Source organism: Stegodyphus dumicola, chromosome X1, assembly GCF_044657685.1.
Source record: "Stegodyphus dumicola isolate Sdum_Otavi_A_Nest chromosome X1, ASM4465768v1".
In the NCBI taxonomy this organism is placed as follows: domain Eukaryota; kingdom Metazoa; phylum Arthropoda; class Arachnida; order Araneae; family Eresidae; genus Stegodyphus; species Stegodyphus dumicola.
The window spans coordinates 185568327-185590874 of NC_140780.1; the positions used below are offsets into that span (position 1 = coordinate 185568327).

The 22548-nt window shown below is 34.7% G+C and overlaps 1 protein-coding gene across 5 annotated transcripts in view; it reads left to right on the forward strand.

Annotated features, from left to right (window-relative positions):
• Positions 1 to 22548, forward strand: part of LOC118185151 (E3 ubiquitin-protein ligase PDZRN3-like) — a 290073-nt gene that overhangs the window by 260364 nt on the left and 7161 nt on the right. For 4 of the 5 annotated variants that reach the window (XM_035354958.2, XM_035354962.1, XM_035354960.2 and 1 more), the window contains 3 exons: positions 13167 to 13265; positions 15944 to 16015; positions 20906 to 21210. In XM_035354958.2, coding sequence (XP_035210849.1) covers positions 13167 to 13265; positions 15944 to 16015; positions 20906 to 21210 — 476 coding nt within the window. The remainder of the gene's footprint in view (positions 1 to 13166; positions 13266 to 15943; positions 16016 to 20905; positions 21211 to 22548) is intronic. The other variant, XM_035354959.2, reaches the window with a different exon arrangement.

Consider the following 22548-nt stretch of genomic DNA (forward strand, 5'->3'; position numbering starts at 1 on the left):
CCGTTAGAATTTTTTTTTCTCTGAACCAACATATAAAGTCCTTTTCGGTAGTAAATCGATATTTTTCGATTGCAATCAGATAAGTATAACCAAGCCTCATCAATTGTAACTAAGTATATTTCTATTTTTCACCTGCCAAATAATGTTCATACAGTGATCTGCACATAGTCTTACGCTGAGAAACATGTTTCGGCGTTGGGCAATGAATATCATGTTCTTTTGTTTTGATTAGCTATAAATCAGATTTTAGAATTTTGCTCACAGTGTAGAGACATTACGTTAATTTGAAAAGCCTGAGAGATGAAAAATGAGCAACCGCCTTCGCCGGGAATCGAACCACGGACCTCTGGAATACCGGCCCAGTGTGCAGAACCACTACACCACGAAGGCACGCTAGGAAGGTGGGAGAAATACCTTATAACAATTCCTACAAAGATATTTAATAATTTTGCAATAGCTCTTTGGGGGGGCTGGAAATTCCTTTAAAGCATGCGATGCGACTTGATATTTAATAAGAGAGCTGTACGTACCTTTGTCGGGTATGCATTTTTTGTCGTTTTCCCAGTCAGATGTGAACTTTGACGTTTCTTTCCTTTCACATTAATTCTATCACTTATTTTATGTGTAGAAATATTAAAACAATGCTTTTCACATCTTTTTTAGTAATAAGAGTATTGTTCTGGATGGTTTACTACAAACCAGACGCGCGTTAAAGTATTTTGTGAACCGTTAGGCTAATCTACCTTACCTTGAAATTAGTATTTGTTATGTTATTTTATTAAGCTAGAAGTGCGTGGCTTCTTGTAACCCAAGTCGGTCATTGTTAATTTTTTTTTTTTTTTTTTTTTTTTAAATGTTTGAATAAAAGGGTCTTATACACCCTTCTTCTGATTTCTGTTTTGTTTCACAAAGCTAGACGATAATTCTTCAAGAGTCCTTTTAAATGTTTGCTTCCAAAGAGGCACACAAAGAGACAGACTTTACAAATCTTTCTTACTTAGTATTGTAAAACGACTTAAAATCAATATAAGTGCTTCTTTGTTCACTTCTATTTTATTTTTAGTAACATGTTTAATTCATAATTTTTATGAGCTTTTACACCATTGGTACACTTAGTAAGACACATTTATAACGGTATATATTATGTATCTCAGCTATAGACTAAAACGTTTATGAACTTACTACACTTTTGTTTTATAACTTTTAGTTATAAAAGAAAATATGGAAATTAATCTTCATAAATTTTATATTAGAGAGTTTTCCGAAAATTCTCTGTTTTGGGAGTTTAGTTTATTTTATATCGAGATAATTTTTCTCAAATCTTAGCTTCGAATCCTGTCAACTGTTAGTTGTGAGAACTTTGAATGGTAGGATGAGAGAACGAATTACGTTGCAGTCGTAATGGGGATGGCGACAGCACATAGCTTGAAATTGTTGCGTCGCAACTAAATTGAATTTTCGAAAGATCACAGATAAATGGATGATCACTGCATAATTTTATTTCCGTGACGACTAATCTGTTAAGGCATAGCTTCTTGATTGGCACAGCAGAATGGGTGCAATTTGCACCCCACAATTTCATATAAAACGTAATTACGTTTTAGAAAAATGGTGGAAACTGGAAAATTGAACGCAGATGCTAACTAAGCGACAGTAAATGAGAAAATGACGCATATTACGCAGCTTTATTATTTATAGCCTGTAAATTTTTTGTCTGAATTTTATTTGGTGATTGAGCAAAAGCTTTCGCATTGTGGTTTACTGCACGAAAAGAATTATGCCAGTGACACAGTACAGATGCTTTGAAGGAGGTTGTATTTGAATTCAAATTAGGAATTTAATGAGCTACAGCCAATTAAGTTAGTAATTTGTTAAGAATTTTCCTTATAATTTTTATATCTTAATTCTGCCTATTTTAAATACTGAGAGGTTAAGTTTGGCAGACTTTCTTCTTTAGATGGCCCTTTGATAAAGCATAAACGCTGGAGTGGGATGAGCCAGAAGCATAAATATTGTTTCAAAGTAATGTTAAACGTCTTGCTGATTCTATTTCATGCCTAATTCTTCCATCCAGTTATATAGATCCCTCAGAAGCATTAGTCCCATGTAGCTAATATCAGAAATGCGCTAATGGGACAGAGGACTTTTCTTCTAGTTATTAAATTTAAAAAACATTATATATGTATACATAAAACTTGTAGATATATATAGAGAGGTAGTATATTTTAAAATTATTTTCTTTTCTCACTGAATGATTTCTGTATATTTTCTGTATGATATGAACTGTAACTAACTGCTTAATTTGAACATGCACACTTATTAAAATTATGTATTATAACGTCTATTAGGCTTATCGTTACGGTAAACGTGAAAAATCAACATGATGTCTTCGGTATTCAAACCATAGATCTACTAGTCGCGCACACTAGTCATTTACATCACAAGAAGACAATAAGAGGCTGCGATAATTCCTTACAGTACTACTGCTTCAAATTCAAACTAATTTGAAAAACATGAACCGATGTTTGAAATGTGTTATAAAACGAAGCAAAATTTTTTTTTTAAATAAATGTTATTATGATACTCGATTTAGGGCTAGAAAATTGTTACATATGTTTAGAACAACTTGAGTTTGCAAAGCAAATTTAACAAAAATGACGTTTTTAAAACCAAAATATAGATGTAATGTTATCAGGTTCAAGGTTCCTTCTTACCTTCTTCGGGAACATGCAAGGACCTGACTCGGAACAGAGAGCTTACTAAAGCTATGTTCACTAATTCTGGGAAGTAGACAGGATACACAAGAAGGGTATATAAAACCCTTTATTTTTCTCTATTTACAAGAACTTCCGTACTTCGAAATACACAGACCCGCCACTTGGGGTCTAACGTAAAATATAAAAATAGAACTAAACTCTAATTTAACTTTAAAATAATAAACGTGGAAGATTGGCCTTATATTAACAGGAAGCGTATGTAGTACAGAGAACTGTGAACACTACAATACGTTTAAAATTTATCAAGAGGATTAAAACCTCTGGCCTGGAAGGCAACAAGCAACTGCGTAACTTCTAAGGTAAGCGGCCTGCTTCGACTCACTGCTTCCTCTCTCTCGCTTGGCAAAAAGCCACAACTTAAATACTTGGCGTTCGCCAGACAAACTTTGCATAAAAACCTTAACGCTTATAATTCTGGCCGGAAGTAGAAAATAAGAAGTGATAGTAAAGATTTAAAATAAAATAAACGTTAGTAAATCTTAAGATCCTTACATACTTCCCGCCAGAGTTAATTAGTTTGAAACTGAGGTCTAAAACGATCTTGTTGAAAACTTTTAGCTCTAGAATCTAACGCGAGGCCAATCTTTTACAAATATTTTTCGCTAGAAACTAGAAATTTAAAAGAAAGAAATTTGTTTTTACAATAGCAGCTACCAGGATACACAATTTTTTTTCATCTGTACTCTGGAAGGAAAACTAGTTTAATGAAATGTTACACAATGAAATGGCAAGTAAAATGTATAATTATATTTCTCTTAACATTCTTATTTCATTCATGACTATTTTAATTATCTCTCCCCGTGCTCTCTGCTGTTGTAAAAGAACACCAAACACGAATGGGTTTCTGTCTACGTGTTCCACACTTCCTCCTACAATCAAAACACTAACGTGTCAAAATTCAACATAACAAGACCTCTTAACACACCCTAATTTCAACTCTAAACCCTGAGGTACTATTCTGAAAGTGTCTAACTCTAAAGTGTAGCGTCAGAGAGCCTAACTACATCATTCAACCTTTAACACATATTCGCCATGCTTTAGTCTTTTTACAGTCACACGAATAAAAAAATTTTAACATTCACTTTTACCATATCACGGTATTTCTTAACATTTAAAATAACAGTTCACATTGTATATAAGAACATATCAACATGCCGTTAATTTTACACATTTGAAAACATACATTAGTAGTACATTTTTAACTTCTATTCTTTTCAAAGCAAGTGCCAATTCTTTCTACATTGAAATACTACATTTCAAAAAGTCTTTCAGACTAAAACTTCTTTCTTGCTAGAATGTTTTAAATAAAATTTATACAATAACTTTTTACAATATTTAAGTCTTTACACAACGCTATTATACATCAACTTTAGTTTTACGCGCGAGTAATTGAAAAACATAATACCAAAATCGGTAACAACTCATTTCTCGCCCTTTTGGCGATAAAGGTAGACCTCGCATGAGGTAAAACTTCTTGAAATCTGCCACTTGCAGTAAGAATGAAAGATTAACTTAAGTTTGCAAAGTAACATAAAATTTTACTTATCTTTGTGATATTCGGACATCCTTTTCTGGGCCCAGTCCTTAAAGGTATTGCAGATAGTTGTTTGATTTATCCTCCTTCTTGTACGGGCTCGCCCTTCAGTGCCTTCCTCTGGAAGCTTCCTTTTTTCACCAGTTCGTTCACCCTTGAATACCTTCTTTTTCTCCTCTGCTTGTGGTCTTGGCCGTTTGATGGCAGCTGGTCTTGGCGGAACCGGGAAACTTCTTTCGTGTGCCTGCTTGGACCTCGTTGCTGGCCGTTCAAATTTTCCTTGTAACTTTTCCTCCGCCGTTGATGGCCCTTCCGCAGTTCGGCGACATTTGCTGCGGAGAGTCCCATCGGATGAGTAGATCTTCCGTTTTAGAGCCGGGTTATAGTTGCCGTCATTTCTCCTGGTTCTCTTTGCATACGTCGTCCTTCTCCCTTCTTCATTCTGGGGGTGTTCGTGAACTCTCTTTTCTGGACGGTGGAACGGCTTCTTTTTCTTGCTACCTTCAATTTTTCCGCGAGGAAATTTTCTTTTCACTTGCTCCTGCCTCTTAATGGCTTGCCCTTGTACTTGTCGTTTTTCCACCTCTGGAGCTTGTGCCTGCGGTGTCTGCCGTGCCGGATCCTGCAAAAGATCTGAAAATATTTGCATTTTATTACGATCGAAGTAGGGTTTGATTTGATCAATGTTTGCGGAGCAGGTTTCACCATTTCTGGCTTTTAACACTACTACAGCGTGAGTTATTTTTTCTATAACATATGGTCCTTCAAATCGTGGAAAAAATTTGGCAGTCTTATCTTCTGGTGCTGAAGAAAGTGAATGCTTAATTTTTAAAACTTCATCCCCTACTTTATAAGTTACTCCCCGTCGTTTCAAGTCGTAATATAATTTTTGTTTTCTCTGTGCTACTTCCGTATTCTTCTTTGCTTCCTTAATTAGTTTTTCTATATCACCCATTTTAAATTCTGGGGCTCTTTGTTGCACATAAAATAATTTATCTAACGGCGTTATAATCTTTCTGCCTAGAAATAACTCAGCAGGAGTTTTGCCCGTTGTATCATGTTTTGCGGTCCTGAGGGCGAAAGCAAATTCATTGACATAGTTATCCCAGCTTTTATGAAAATTTTTAACATAACTACGGATAATTTTCACTATATTTCTATTGACCCGTTCCGCTATATTTGATTGCGGACGATACGGGACCATTTTTAAATGACGTATGCCCAGTTTTTGGCACATGTCTTCAAATATATTACTTACAAATTGAGGACCATTATCCGATATAACTTTTAGGGGCGCCCCGTATTTTAAAATATTTTTATTTAAAATAGAATCAGTAACAAATTTCGCGCAGCTCGCAAAGCTTGTTTTAAGGGAACAATTTCAGTCCATTTACTAAAATGATCAACCATAACAAGGAGATAGCGACTTTTATTTAACTGACTTTTTGGGAAAGGGCCCAATAAATCGATGCCAATTATTTCATTTGGAAATTCCGATTTAATACTATTTAGAAACCCGGCGGGGCGGAAATTAATATAATTAACTCCTTGACATGTTGGGCAGGACTGGACATACGCCCTTGTTAACTTTTGCAGTTCAGGAAAGTAGACTGCCTCGCATACGCGTTGGATAGTTTTTCGAATACCAGCATGAGAAGCTAAAGGGCTGTCATGGAGCTCCAGCAGGATATTTAATCTAAGACTAGCTGGGATAACAGGTCGAAATTCGTTGTTGGAATTCGTAGTTTTTGTATAGAATAATAGACCATCTATTAGTTCGTAATGGGCCGCCCTATTTCTTATCGCCACAATATCTTGGTGGCTAAAATTTTCAGGATCCTTTAAATACTCATAAATGCTTCCAAACTCAGTATCCTTACTCAGTTCGGTTATTACAGTTTCTCGGGAATTTATTGTACATGCTGTGAGCATTGCCACCTTTACGGTATTACCTTGTTCATCTATTTTCATTCTTGATAGGGCATCTGCTACGATATTTTCCTTTCCGGGGGTATGCTTGATTACCAGATTATATTCTTGCAGCTTGAGTGCCCATCTTATTAACCTTGGGGATAAATTTTTCCTTGAGTACAATCTAGTTACCGCCGCATGATCAGAGTACACTGTTATCGGCGCCTTTCCAAAATAGACTCAGAACTTTTGCACTGCTAACAGAACTGCAAGTGCCTCTCTCTCGGTCGCGGAATAGTTTCTTTGTGTTTGATTTAAAGTTCGGCTAAAAAATGCCACGGGCTGCTGATTTTGCGAAAGTACCGCTCCTACCGCATAATCCGAAGCATCCGCTGAAATTTCTAAATTCTCATCCTTTTCAGGAAATTTCAACACAGGGGCTTGCGTTAATGCTTGTTTTAGTTTTTCGAAAGCACTATTGGCTTCGGCCGTCCACGAGAATCTTGCCTTTTTCCTTTTTAATTTTAACAATGGCTCATGGATAGCTGCAAAATCTTTTATAAAGGACCTATAATATGAACAAAGTCCTAGAAAAGAAGAGAGCTTCTTTGCCGTGTTTGGAGTCGGATACGTTTGTACAGCGATTATTTTTGATTCGTCTGTCTCTATTCCTTTCTGAGATATCTTGTAACCTAAATATTTTAATTCAGGGGCTGCAAATTTGCACTTTTCGACATTAACTTTTAGACCGGCCTCATTTAATAAAGAAAACACCTGTCTTAAATCCTGTATATGTTGGTCGAGATTATCACTAGTAATAATGATATCGTCTAAATAGATAAATGTGGACTTTCCAAGAACAGGTCTTAACACAATATCCATGCATCGCTGAAATGTTCCCGGTGCCCCTGAAAGGCCAAACGGCATACGCAAAAATGCATAAGTGCCAGACTTGGTTATAAAAGCAGTCTTAGGCACGTCCTCAGGCCTAACCCCTATTTGAAAATAACCAGTCGTTAAGTCTAAAGTCGTCATGTATTTGGTGGATTTTATGTTCTTTAGAATTTCTTTAATGATCGGTAACGGATATACCGGATATTTAGTTATGGAGTTTAGTTTACGGTAATCAATCGCGAATCTCCACCTTTTCGGATGTGTCAAAGGATAGTCATTATTTTTCTTACATAAAACCACCGGGCTAGCATAACTACTTGAGATGGGCGTTATGATCTTTTTACGTAGCATATCGGGTATATGCCATTCTATAATTTTTTCCTTATTCTTATCATACCGGTATGGTTTTTGACGAACTGGCATTGAATCTCCAGTGTCAATACTATGGTTAGTAACCTGAGTAAATCCTGGAATATAACTAAATAACGAAGCAAATTCACTTACCACTTGTCGGATTCTTCCTTGCTCGTCATTAGGCAGGTGGTCAAGATTTAACTTTGGCGGTTCAGCCTTTTCTGCACGAACTGGTTTCATTGTCAGCTTAAGGGACGCTTCATTAAAATCCAGTGTTGCTTGTGCGTCTGAAAGAAAATCTATTCCTAAGATTATATGTGCTTGCAGATTCTTTACTATAAAAAACATCACCTTTACTTGTTCGTCCTTGATACGGATGTATAGTGGTAATTTACCTATGCACTTACATCTTTCTCCTTGCGCAGCTAACACTGTCGTATTATCCGAATTATATATGCGATATTTACGAAAATACTTCCTAAAAAATCTTCTGCCACACAGGAACACTGCGCGCCTGTATCCAGGAGTGCGGTGGCTGGGATATTATTCACCAACACTTCAATCTTCGGAAGAGTCAAATTTTTCACCATTACTGTATTTAACTTGTAGGAAGAGGGGTTTTCTTGGCCTTCGGATTTCCGCACCCTCCCGTCAGCAGAAATCCGTTTTAGTTTAAATTATTTTTCATTTCCGTGCTTTCCTTCTTTTTCCCCTGGTCTTGAGACTTTTTTCCTGGATTGCTATTGAACTGTCGACGTTCGCGTGCTGTTTTTGAATTCTCGGGTTTCCTTGCCCACTGATTCGCTTTGCCTCCGTAGCCGTGTGCTTGAGTTTGCTGTAGTCTTGGGGTACCAAATTGGTTTCGCTGTTGATATTGGCGTCTTCTTTCGACGTCCGCCGTTCTTCTACTTTCAAACTGGATTGCTAGCTCAAATAACTTTTCCAGTGTAGTCGGATTTCTTAATTCAATAAAGCTTGCACTTGGGGCAGTGACCTCGGCAAAATCACTTGAATTATTTCAGGATCCGGACGGTTTCCATACAAGAGTTTGAAGACGTGAATTTTTCTTAAAATAAAGCTTGAGAGATTTTCGATTCTTTGCTGATATATACTGAAAAGTTCCGTTTCTAATTTCGCACGATCGCTTACAACAGGGAAGGCTTTTAGTAGGGCAGTCTTGAAATTCTCGTAACTATAGGTGGGACTTCCTGCTTGACCCAAGAGACTTCTGCCTATACATTTGAACCAGTTAAGCGCTTGGCCCCTCAAAGCGCTGGTAGCTAAGGTAACTTTTTGAAACTCGTGCACGGGGTAGAGCATGAAGTGGTCATCCAATTTTTCCAAAAAACTGGTTACCGGTGAGTTTCCATTAAATGTTGCTTCTCGTTTCATCGAAGCGCGCATGGTCTGGACGATGTAACCAAATCCTTCCAGGGCGGCAGCTGGCATTTCTGGATTCTGAGCCGTTTCTGCAGGCAGCACAGGTTCTTCTTGAAACTCGGCCATGGTTATTCTTCTTCGTTGGGCGCCACTATCAGGTTCAATGTTCCTTCTTACCTTCTTCGGGAACATGCAAGGACCTGACTCGGAACAGAGAGCTTACTAAAGCTATGTTCACTAATTGTGGGAAGTTGACAGGATACACAAGAAGGGTATATAAAACCCTTTATTTTTCTCTATTTACAAGAACTTCCGTACTTCGGAATACACAGACCCGCCACTTGGGGTCTTACGTAAAATATAAAAATAGAACTAAACTCTAATTTAACTTTAAAATAATAAACGTGGAAGATTGGCCTTATATTAACAGGAAGCGTATGTAGTACAGAGAACTGTGAACACTACAATACGTTTAAAATTTATCAAGAGGATTAAAACCTCTGGCCTGGAAGGCAACAAGCAACTGCGTAACTTCTAAGGTAAGCGGCCTGCTTCGACTCACTGCTTCCTCTCTCTCGCTTGGCAAAAAGCCACAACTTAAATACTTGGCGTTCGCCAGACAAACTTTGCATAAAAACCTTAACGCTTATAATTCTGGCCGGAAGTAGAAAATAAGAAGTGATAGTAAAGATTTAAAATAAAATAAACGTTAGTAAAACTTAAGATCCTTACAATGTTACCAATAAGCGAAGCAGGTCGTTTCGACGCCGTACGTTTCGACGCAGGGGCAGTTCGACGCCATATTTTTTTCATATTTTTATTTATTTTTAGAATAAATATGAAGTAATGTAAATAAGTAATATGACTGATTTTTATTTATTGAATTAGCGATTTTTTGCATGCATATTTGAAATAAATATATGTGTGCATATGTGTGAAAGTGTTCTAGATTTTTGTTCGTGTCCCAGATTATTGAGGAGCCCCCTTGCCAACGTCAAGGCCCCAGGACATGAGAGAAGGGTTTTTATAATTTATTTATTTCACAAAACAGCATCAAAAAGGCAAAATACACAAATGGTAAATAAACATATGGTTACAAAGTAGTTATATTATATTGCAGACAAATATAATTACAGATAAATAAGATTACAGATAAATAAGATTACACATAAATAGGATTACACATAAACAAGATTAGAGATAAATAAGATTACATAACAGAACTGTTATTATAATAATCCATTGCAAAATTATGCGGCACACCTTTCAGGTATTCCATTATTTCTCGATTTTCAAAATCTTCAACTATTACTTTAATTCTCATATCAGCTCGCAGATACCTATTCCACTTGTGCGGCGGTTCATCTCCACGTACAAATTGTTCATAACATTGATCAACTGATTTTTGAACACGCCTGAGACCATCTATGAATTCCCATAATGTGAGGTGTGAAATACCAAATAATGATGACACCAAATTTATTTGAATGATGATGCAAACGTATTTTAAAAATAAATAAAAATACGAAAAGTATGGCGTCAAACAAAAGCAAAAAAAGTATGGCGTCGAACTGACCCCGCGTCGAAACGACCTCGTGTCGAATTGACCACGCGTCGAAACGTTGGCGTCGAACTGACCTGTACCGACCAATAAGAATTTAGATGATAAAATCAAATATGCACTAAGCATACATTTAAAGCCACAGTGGAAAAAACTAGCAAAATATCACGTTACCTTCTTTTATACTTGGGATATTTGGAGAATTTTTTTCTTCTTTTGTATTACCTGCAGTTATTACTGAATTTATGTATTTTAATACTGACTTGTTCCTTCTGGTAGTCACAATACTTACATTTGAAACGTAACATAATTATATATGAAGTTTAAATGCTTTGTTTGTTTCTTTTTTATCAATATTTTCATGTGAGTATTAGGAAATTTGCCTATACGTGTGCCAACAATCTATACTTGTTTCCAAACATTAAGGAAAAATCACGAAAATAGCGATAACTTGTTCAAAAATAAGCCAATCAGTATAATATTTGAATATGTTTTTTAATAAGAGTGGCTGAGTAAAGCTACACTATGAAAATTAGTGGCGCTGCAGTCGGAATACGTCATCTGCAAAAAGCATCAAATTCATGTTTGAGAGCAAGCCTGCAAATTTTGATATGATACTGAGATAAGAAATCTAGGATATCCAATTCAAAACAATCACCTCTAGGCATCATTTGCTGGAAGGACTGCAGTGGAGATCTATTGGGAGATTAGAGGCAGGGCAAAGTCAGACAGAAGTGGCCAGATGTCTAAATGTGAGTCCTTCTGTGGTTTATAGTCTTTGGCAACAATTTCATAATGATGTTTCACATATTCGACATCCAGGAGTTTGAAGCAAGGACAGTCAACAGCTACGACAAGCGCCGATGGCCGATATTTTTTGTGAGCACGAAGGAATAGATCCGCAATTCCGACTTAACTCAGATCCTTCCTTGTAGAAGCCAAAGAAAGATTGAAGGTCAACGTCAAGAAAAAAAATCTATGCATAAGTCAACCAGCCATTTGGATAGCCGTTCACGTCACGTCATAGAAGGCAACTTTAATGACGGCACGTCAACTTGTCCATTGGACGGCTGATCAATAGAGAGCTGATCTCTTTACGGATAAGTCGAGGTTTGTCCTCCAAAACTACAGTAGGCGTTATTTGATTTGTAGAGAACCTAAAACCCATTATCATCTACCAAACATCCGTAAAAGAGATGCATGCGGAAGAAGCACTGTCTCTGTTCGGGTGGTATCTCTTTGGGTGGACGTACAGACCTCCACATAGAATCATGAATGCCGAAGTCTATAGAGGTGACATTCTTGGTGCGTATATGCGCCCTTATGCTGGGGCAACAGCTGAGAATTTTCTGCTACAGGACGACAGTTCTAGACCGCATAGGGCTCGCATCGTGGAAGATTAGCTTCAGCAGCAAATAATTCAGTCTATGAAGTGATCAGCTCGATCACAGGATCTAAATTCTGCCTAGCAGGATTGGGATGTTTTAGGAAGACGTATAGCTGCTCTCAGTCCTCCTTTTCAGAGCCTTGCCAGGCTTGCAACTGTTTTGCAAGAACAATGGCTCTCACTTCCTACGGAACTGGTAGAACCATAATTGACAGCATCACACATCTCAGTGTGTGTTGTATTGCTCCTAAGGGAGATCATACTTCATATTGAAAATAGTTTTCCTATACCAAACTGACATATCCGATTTGTTCATTTTATACAGCTGCTAGTTTCTAAAATACAGTAATTTTCTGATGATTTTTTTCATGTTATATTATAACTTACTACGTGTTGCATGCTATGGATCAGTTTCATTAAATTCTACATGTAACTTTTTGAGTAATCATCATTTTTGCAATTGTTCCATAATTAATAATAAACAGTGTATTTCCCTAGAGCAGCGATTCTCAACCGGAGGTACGCAGGAGAAAAATTGGTGGCGTGCAAAATATTTTTAACTACTAAATTCAACAATGTCGTGAAGGAAAAGAACAATTGATAGGCATTTCCTACTATCGAACTCTAACTGAAGATTTCAAAAATAACACACTTGTTAACTTTTTGCTGAACCGAAAAAAAAATTAAAGGCATTTGAAATAAAGCTATTAAGTTTTTATTGCCTTTTTGCGCAACCAATTTGTGTGAACAAGGATTTTCTTCTATGTTATATTTGGAAAATAAATGCAGAACAAAATTTAAAGTGGATCCTAATTTACGGTTAAAACTAAGTGATATAAGACCAGACAGACATAAAGAAATTGATCTCTCGTAAACAGGCCAAAATTTCACACTAAATTTTATAATTAAATTATATTTTAAATTTCGATTGCAAAAATGGTAATCAATTTTTAATCCAATATTTTATGTGTGCAAATTTAATATAAATAGTCAATAGGTTGTGCAAATGGTAAAATAATTTTTTAATATTTCTATTGAGAAATTGAAAAATAATCATTGCAAAATGTAGTAGTGGTACTAAAGTTTTTCAGTTTATGTTTAGATGGTACGCGTTAATCCGCGATGTTTTTAGTTTTTTTTTCTAGATGGTACGCGATGGTTGAAAACCATTGCCCTAGAGAAATGCGGATACAGGTTTTTGCATCCCTTTAATTTATCTCTTAAATGTCACTTACACGTCAAAACTACAGTACTTCATCTTATTCCCTTTTGAGCAGTTTTAATGGTTTATTTTGAAGTTCATAAATTCAGTACTTGTTATGTATTTTCTTTAACATAAATAAAAGTTACTCTTTTAATTTGATCTAGGTCAATGGAATAGATGTTCACAATCGAGAACAAGCTGTCGCTCTCTTCTCTAGCAAGGAACCAGAAATAACGCTTCTACTTTCTCGACCACGAATGCAGGTAATTCCTTACTCTTTTGGAGAAACATTTACCTATGTCCCCAAATCGATATGAAGATGGATCTCTTGGGGGTAAAATGGTTTGGATACCCTCCTTTATGCCTTGCGGTACTGACGTCACGTGTTTGTGGTGGCTAAATGTTTTGATAAAAGGCTTTTGGTAATCCTAATGGAGGTATGCTTTATGACAAGTTACAGCACTGGCGAAATTTTGAAGAAGTCTATTGTTTATTATTGCTGATGAAACTTGATACGTAGTGCTTGTTAGTAATGAATGCATTATTAATTTTACGTTGTTTTGTATAAGCGCATGGGATAAATTTTTTATTTGCTTGTTACTTTTTCTTTTCTTTTTGCATTAAATTAAAGTGGACATATTCTTCATCCGTTTGAAATTTAAGTGAAGTAAAATTTTGGAAAATGGTTTACCGTTATCGACATGATACGTCACTTTACTTGTCAGATATTAGTGCATGCGGGTAGAAAATCATCCCCATTTATCAAGTTGCCTGCAATTTGTGCACGAAGCAACAGATTTTTTGTGGTATAAAATCGTTCAGCATCCACAACTTTTTAGAGGTGCAGAATTCTCTAGTTTGATTCCTTAGTCAACGTTAAATGTAAACTGTTATTCACTCACAATCAGATGACTCTAGAGATCATCCCTAAATAGATCCAGATTATGATCTTCATAAGATTAAATTATGTTCCGCGTAAATGATTTAATATAGTTGAATGTTTAAGTTGCATACGGAATGAAAAATGATTGTCAGGCATCAGTGGGTTTTAATGCAAATTGAAGATGAATTGCTAGAATGTTTTAATGTACCATAAGATGCGCAATACAAAATGTTTTTTCTAAGTAACATTATTTTATATTAAATATAAATTAATGCCAGTAATCCTATGCTATTCCATTATAAAATTTGTATGATTATATCAATTAAATACATTAAAATGTGCATTCATTTATGTAATTATTGATGCAATTTGTTTTTAATATAATGAGCTGTTTTCTTTTCTTTTTTTATTTTTTCAAAATCATATGGATCAAAGAATAATAGTCTGCCCTCTCTCTTTTATCTTGCAAATGCACCGCATTTTATTCTGATACATTTTAGTTATATTTTTATAGTGTATTTTAACTACATTTTACTTCCTTGGCTATTTTAATACTTTTTATGTATTTAACTGCATCAAATTTGCATCCAGTAACACATTATACTCTCTACAGCTTTAAAAGTAACATTCTTACCACATTTTGTTCTTCTTAGCATATACTGTATAATACATTATAATAACATCTACTTGTGTGGTGCACTTGGATAATTCTTCTAATACTTTTACAAAGAATGTGAAATAATCTGATATCCGAAAAAAAGTTCATAAAAAATAAAAAAAAGTTTATATAAAATACATATTTAACATGTATATATCTCAATTATTTTACTGCGATTATAAGACAAATGGCGAAAAATATTCTTATGGGGAAGGTTATGATATTTAAACTGATCTGACGTTCAGGTGTCTAATGAAAATTCTCTATGTACAAGCATGCACGAAAAACGAAACCAAGATATATCAATAAGCTATGATCACACTGTCTAGTGAAATACTGTTTTATCAATAAATTTTCAGGTTTTTCTGTTTTATATTTCTTATGAAATAAATGAAGGATTTTTTTTTTTTTTTTTATTAAACTGGCAAGTAAAACAGGAAGTAGGAGTATTTTATTTGAGCAAAATGCTTTTTTGTTCTCACCCTGCCATTTCTGATTCATAGCTGTAAACTTTCCCTATTATTCTCCAGTTAATGCTAAATATTATAAAAATCTAAAGTCAAAACTATTTTATGATTTGAATCACTTGGCAGATATTGTACGGTAGACTGTTGAGTTCTGTAAGGATGATAAAAGTAGCATCCTTACTTTACTGAAATACTTAAGCTTTAAGTACTGAAAATTTGTTACTGAAAAACTTTTTATGTAAGCACAAATTGAGATTCGTCTGAGGTTCGTAAAGTTATTTTATTAGCTGCATTTAATTGTTAGGGTAATTTCGTTTATAATGCCGTTAAAATTTGGAAAATTCAGCTAAAACCGAAATATTTAAATTATTTTTTCAGAAAAAGCTTTACTTAGCTTTAGTGTTCCATATCGTGATACTAAGACGACCAAGCGTGAATCATACTTTCGACACGAACTAAAAGGGAAATATCCTTGAAGTTTACTTCCTTAGAAAAATACTCCGGTATGCTGATAAACACAAATCTCTCATGGAACCTCATGTCATGACCTCAATATGCTACTTGGAATGTCTGTAACAATGGCGCTTTTATTACACTTTTCAACGAAAGAATTGAAATCTCTTTTAATTTTTTACCATGAAATACATGTTTTACTTTCAGACTCAGAACATACTTGCTTTCAATGGAAACATAGCACATTTTTAAAAATAGTTTATTGAAAGGCACATTTTGGTAGTGCTTTTTGTTTTATAAATAATTTGTGTGTTAATTTTTTCTTGCACCTTTATAGAATGTCATTATTACTTTTAAGTCCTCCATTCAGCCTTTTACCAATGCATTAAACACCATTTACTCGTGTCTTTCTTGCATCCATGCGTAAAAAAGAATAAAGAAATTAATTCACAGATATTACACGATTTTCCTTCATAACAGGGAGATGATGAAGAAGACGAAGAAGAGGAGGATCATCTGAGGCTAGAAGACTTTTCCAAGGAAATTTACATGGTTTTGTATAATGCTTTATGCTTTCAACTTCGGAATTAAAATTTATTACCGTATATGTTACTCTAATTTTGAAATTATTGCATTGTTTAAGTTAAAAAAATCTTACCGTTTTTACCATACTAAATGCGTTTTCATTAAACTAGACTGTAATTAACTTCGTAATTATCTAAAATTCTAAAATAGATTGTAATTGCGGGTTTTAGAAATTAAAATTAAACATGAAGATAAGAACATTTTTTTAAAATTAATTTAAAGCAGCAACTGAAGGGATTTGGGATTTACTGGAGAGATTTAAGTTTATTCATTAAAAATAAGTTACTATAGCTAAACCATAATAGAAATTAAATGCCTGCAAATCTATGAGAGATTTATTGCTATTTAAACTGATTACTGTTAATTAAGTCAAATTATTAACCACATTTATCGAATATTTTAATAATTTGGTCTGAATTTTATGACTTTTCTGTCTATAAATTTTATGTAAAGTAATAAATATTACAGTGCCTCAATTTAATATGTATAACAATATGTATTTTAATTTATTGTATATGATAGATACCCACTTCATTTTTTTCAGCTATCTTTCATTAAAAGTATATTAATTAAAGTGATTTGTGATGATTTAAATCAATACAAACCTTAGTTAATCACCTAGACATCTACTGAAACTGTTATGATATGTAATTTTCTTTGTTTAGCCATTCAAAAAATTCATTTCAACAATCGATGGCTGCATGTAGTTTTGTTTCAAAATTATTCTTTATAACTTTGTTTTTATCTACACTACTTTCGTGATTTGTAATGCATACTTGATAGTGTCAGAAGAGAAGAGATGCGCAAGGGGTACTTAAATACGCCTCGAGACGAAATTCCTCGCGAGCAGTTTAAAGGTAAAGGAAGAGAAGTGAAAAGCCCTTGGACTCATCCCACCAGGCGATTCTGCCTCAAAACTGGGACGGAGCTAGGCAAAGTCTCACTGTCACCTATAAGTTGTACAAAGCCCATGCCAACGGCGGACGCAATCCTGCGCTCCTCACCTCACTAAAATGTTTGGACTTGATCTAATTTTACTATCAGATAAATGAAATAAGTTACACCAATAGGGAAGAAACGTAGCGAAAATCATTTAAGAGAAAAACTTATCAACAAATTAGATTGACAATAGAGATTACAAATATTACTTTCCATGAACTTCATTTAATTCGGAATTTTAAAATTATTTTGAACACTCATATGTTTTTCAGTCTTTTTAAAATTTAATTCCCATTTCATAGCTTATTTTACAAGATTAAATAATTGAAGAATTTCGTGAAAACAATTGCTTAAACAAAATGTGGTCTACACCATATTAAACAACAGGTGTAAATTAGGCTGTCAATGAAGCTCGTCTCCACAGCATTTTTCTCGCCGTTGGTCAGCAGTAGAGCTGGCGCTCCATAGCATTTAGACATAGTAATAATTTATATCGAAACTACCTTTATTTAGTTGTAGTATATAATAACGACTTAACTCCTTCCCTCCGAGAATCGACGTCCTAGGTGGTTGCTTACCCCACTATCTATCATTGTTTCGTCAAGATAAGTATACACTCTGTACTCGTATGGTTAATTGCAGGTTCAGTCTCACTGTGCTTAAATGACTGCTTTAAGATAATAGTTTGAGAACTAAGTTTTTCATTCATAGTGTAGAATTTTACGTACTGTAAATAAAAAAGAAAATGGAGCTTTTATTTATTACAAATATGAAATTATAGCCGATATTATATTTATTATATATTACATTACTTTATATATCCTTTATTATATATATATTTAGATATCCCTTATTATATTTATATAATGTTGTATGATCCGGTAGCACGCTGGACCGGTATTTCAGAGGTCCGTGGTTCGATTCCCGGCGAAGGCGGTTGCATATTTTTCATCTTTTGTGCTTCCAATTAACCTAATGACTCTACAAGTGGCACCCGAACTAAAAGGGTTGTGGATGATGATTCTCCGCACCCAGGATTTGGCGACTAGGTCCCCTAAAACCCTAGTCGCCCTTTAAAAAGAGGAGTATATAAGGTATTTCTCCCACTTCCCTAGCGTGTCTTCGTAGTGTAACGGTAGCACGCTGAACCGGTATTCCAGAGGTCCGTGGTTCGATTCCCGGCGAAGGCGGTTGCATATTATTCATCTTTTCTGGTTCCAATTAACCTAATAACTCTACAAGTGGCACACGAACTAAAAGGGTTGTGGATGATGATTCTCCGCACCCAGGATTTGGTGACTAGGTCCTCTAAAATCCTAGTCGCCCTTTAAAAAGAGGAGTATATAAGGTATTTCTCCCACTTCCCTAGCGTGCCTTCGTGGTGTAACGGTAGCACGCTGGGCCGGTATTCCAGAGGCCTGTGGTTCGATTCCCGACGAAGGCGGTTGCATATTTTTTATCTTTTCTGCTTCCAATTAACCTAATGACTCTACAAAAGTTATAACTGAAACTAGCGATACACCTTAATTCCTCTTTCTCTCTTCTAAAAATTGTAATAACTTTTCTGGACTGCGTTATTTCCAGATCAGTCCATCTTGCATGGCTTGCATAACGCTGATAGCGTAGCTAATTCGGAACTTGAACTCAAAATTTTGAGAATTGAAAACCTTTTCATTTCGTAAGCTTCCATTATTGGGTAACTGCTCATTTTAGCTTCAGCCCTGTTGCAGTCAAAACACTACTTCGTTTCTTTTGCTTTTTCGTGCTGCTAACTACGTCGTTATTTAAAATGTGATACTCTTTATAAAATCGTGGGGTGCGTATTGCACCCATGATCAGATATGAAGAAAAATATATTCTCGATAATTAGTTCGTATCCAGCAGTAACAATTATATTCATTTCGGCCACGTCTGTCTGCAAGTGTCTCCTTCGAGTATCATCTTTCTAACTATGTAAGAAAGTCTCTCAAAGTTATAATGCAGAGAAGCATCATTAATCCATTGGAGCTTACCCCTAGTCATCATACTACGCATACATACAAATATATAAAAGCTGTAGTGAAATGAATAATTAATAATTTTAAAACACGAAGGTAATTTCCTGACGCAATCAAAAAAGAACATATTTACAAAAAGATTATTTTAAAAACTGAAGGGGAATTATAATGTCTTAATGATAGACATATACAAAAATATACAAGATAAAAATATATGTTTAAATATATATATATATATAAACATATGAAGTATATGTTATATATGTATATATAACATATATATATATAAACAACTCAACTCATAAAAGAAGTTAGGGAAATGCATATTTCTTAGTAGTAGTTAAATTTCCACCGCAGCCATGTAGATCTAGTCATTTTCATTTTTTAGCTACTCTATAGGCTATTTTGTTCTTTAACCTATACTCATTTTTTTAAATTTCTGTTTTTGTTTAAAATTAGCTTCTGGCTTATCCTTTTCTGTTTTCTACTGTCTATTCATTCTTTAAGCGGCAAGTAACGAGAATAGTGTACAACTAAATTCTTATAATTCGACCAAAATTGTTCAGTCGTATTAGAACATTTCTTCACATTTGATAAGGAGTTCGTTAAATCATCATACTGCTTAAATATGTAAACTTCATATGTTAATTTATCTGCATACATTTCATGATACAATCTTATTCTCGTCCATACGAGACAGTTTACCTTATTAAATACTCCAACAAAGCCATCCTTTATTCTCACATACTTTGCCAAAACTCATTGAATGGAAAAAACGTCTTATTCCTCTTTAGTATGCATATAATTATCCTTATTCGCTACTTTTATCAGCTTCTGTCTCCCGTGTTTAAAACAATTGATCTTAGCTGCAATGAGAAAGTTTAATAGGTACAATGTATTAGAAAATAAACGAGAATCCTCACAAAGCTTAGAGTTAATGTTACAAGTTAAATGTTCGAGTAAAGCTTAATTTTTTTCCGTAGTAGCATATCATATTTTAAACCATTTAAATGCAGTTCTCACTGAATTTACAATTTGAGGTGACCGAGATACAATGAGGGCAGGACACAAGTTTCATATTTTAAAACAAAAGTAAAAGAATCCTCAAGGTTCTTGATTGGGATTTATTATTTTTTGCTATAGTCGAAATTATTAAGGGAAATGTTGCGTGAAAACCGAAATTAGCTGTTTTTAATTACATAAAAATTGTAATGATTTGGGTCAGTTACTTTAAGGTGAAAAATTAAATATTTTGGCAATTAATCTGTTTTCTGTAACTTGACGTTTTTATCAGTTAGTTGTCAGTTAAATATCAGTAACTATCTTTGCAAAAACCTGAAAACATGACATAGAGCTGTCTCCTTGCTATTTGTTTCTATACATTTTGTCTTTCACTCACAAAATTTGATTTTATCCTGCTGTATCCAAAAGAGCAAGAAACGCATTTAGACAAAGGAATCATAATACTTCCTAAATATTTCAACCATTTTCGTCAACCCTTGTTACACTTTTAACGTCTAAATAGGATGTTTTTGTGTAAGGGATTAGGTTAAAGTATGTAGAGACATTAAGTATTATTTGGAAACAGGGAAGATGAAAAATGAGCAAAGCCCTCGCCTGGAATCGAACTACGGACCTCTGGAATACGCGCCCAGCGTGCAGACCACTACGAAGGCATACTAAGAAGGCGGGAGAAATATCTTATAAGTAAAATGAATTATTTTTCAATCTAGCAGTTGACATATTCATCATACGTTTCATTAATTAGTAAATTTCTAACCATCAAAACTTTCTGATTCTGATATAATGTCAAACTGCGCATGAAACTAATTTGTATATTGCTTTTTTAAATAATATATTGCTTTTTTGTTATTTTGTAAATATATTCAGTTTGATATCAGATTTTTCATTCTTTTCTCAGATTCGGCAACGCCGAAATGCAGCCGAAGCACAAGAAACAAAATTTAATGCTGAAAAAGATAAGACTTCCAAAACTGATCTTTCGAAAGAATGGGGCTTTATTGGTAATCGTATTTTACTTCCACGAAGTTCAGTTCCTAATTCCGAAAGCATCTGTCAACGGGACTCTTTAAAAGAAGAAGATCGTGTTACCGAAAAGTGTGTGAGCACAAGCACTACCAGTTTGGCAGACGTCAGTCCTGAAAACTTCCCGGCGAAACGTGATCCATTAGATACTGGCCAAGAGCAGTCACAAGACGATTCCAAGTTAGTAACAAACTTTATCTATTTAATATTTTCATAAAAGTAAGTGAGCTTCAAGTGCCGGTCTTCAACTTAGTCAGTTTTTAACAGGACATGTATCCTTCATGACTTAACTGTATCCCTTTAGATGGGTTTCAGATACTTTAAAAAAATCACTACGCTCTGAAACGTATACGGGATTGCATCAGTATCTCACGTAACGTTGGTCTGCTTGTCAGATAGCTGCCGTCAGATATCGCGGGCACAGGCCCTATATGTTCTGCAATTTCGTTAACTAGATCTTGTTTAAGTTAATGCATAGTTTTTTAAATTTTGTTAATTTTTTATGTTTTTATTTAATTGTGTCATGCATTTTAATTTAATTTGAAGTAATTGGATTTAATGCCTTACATTACGAATTATTTAGTTTTTTTATTAGTGTTGATATTTATTGTCACACTTAATGTATTATTAAAGGTCTCATTTTTTTTATTATTTAACTGATTGCCCCATGCATATACATGTAACTCAGTCACAACTTGTACCTCTTTGTGTGTCTGTGCAGCTTACTAGTCGTTCGCTTTGTGGAAACCCACTAAAATGTGAGTTTCATCAATTCATCACTTGCCTTAGTGCTGACCACGCATTCGGTCAGAGCCCAGTAAAATGTGGAAATTGTGCAGGTTCTCCTCATTCGCATTGCACTCTCCATCATACTCTCCTCTCGAACTTTGACTTTTGAAAAAAAATGAAACACATAAGTTTTCTTGATCTTTCCCCAAAGACTGACCTGAGAAACCTGGAATCCAAGAAATTTTGAAGCAAAAGTAGTTCTGCAAGCGGGTCACCTAGTCGATATTTTTCTAAATGGCCTAGGAAATCGGCTGGCCCGTTGTTGGTTGAAAGAAAAGTGAAATATAACTTTTTAAGAAATGTAAGCCATATTAATGTGCATAATTTTCACATGCAGTTATTTCGCAAAACATCCATAAAATCGAGAGCTACGTTTGTTTATGTATATTTTCATTTATATATATTTTATATATGTGTAATTCTTCGTTAAGTTTGTTAATATGAGAGCACACTGGTGTGCAAAAATTAAGGACGAGACGGTTTTTTCAATATAACTTTGTACAAAAGCTTTCCAAATCAACACATTTAATACCGCAAGATCCCCAATACGTAAGGACATGAGTAATGTAAGCAACACTTACTAAAAGAGAAATCAGAGGGATAAAAAGAAGCTTTATTGAAAAAGTAGCATGGAGCGCAATGCGACTGAAGGCCGAAACATCCCTGTGATGGGTGTCCAGCAAGAAACATCAGGTCTTTAATAGGGGATATGGTCTCCCCTGACTCCTA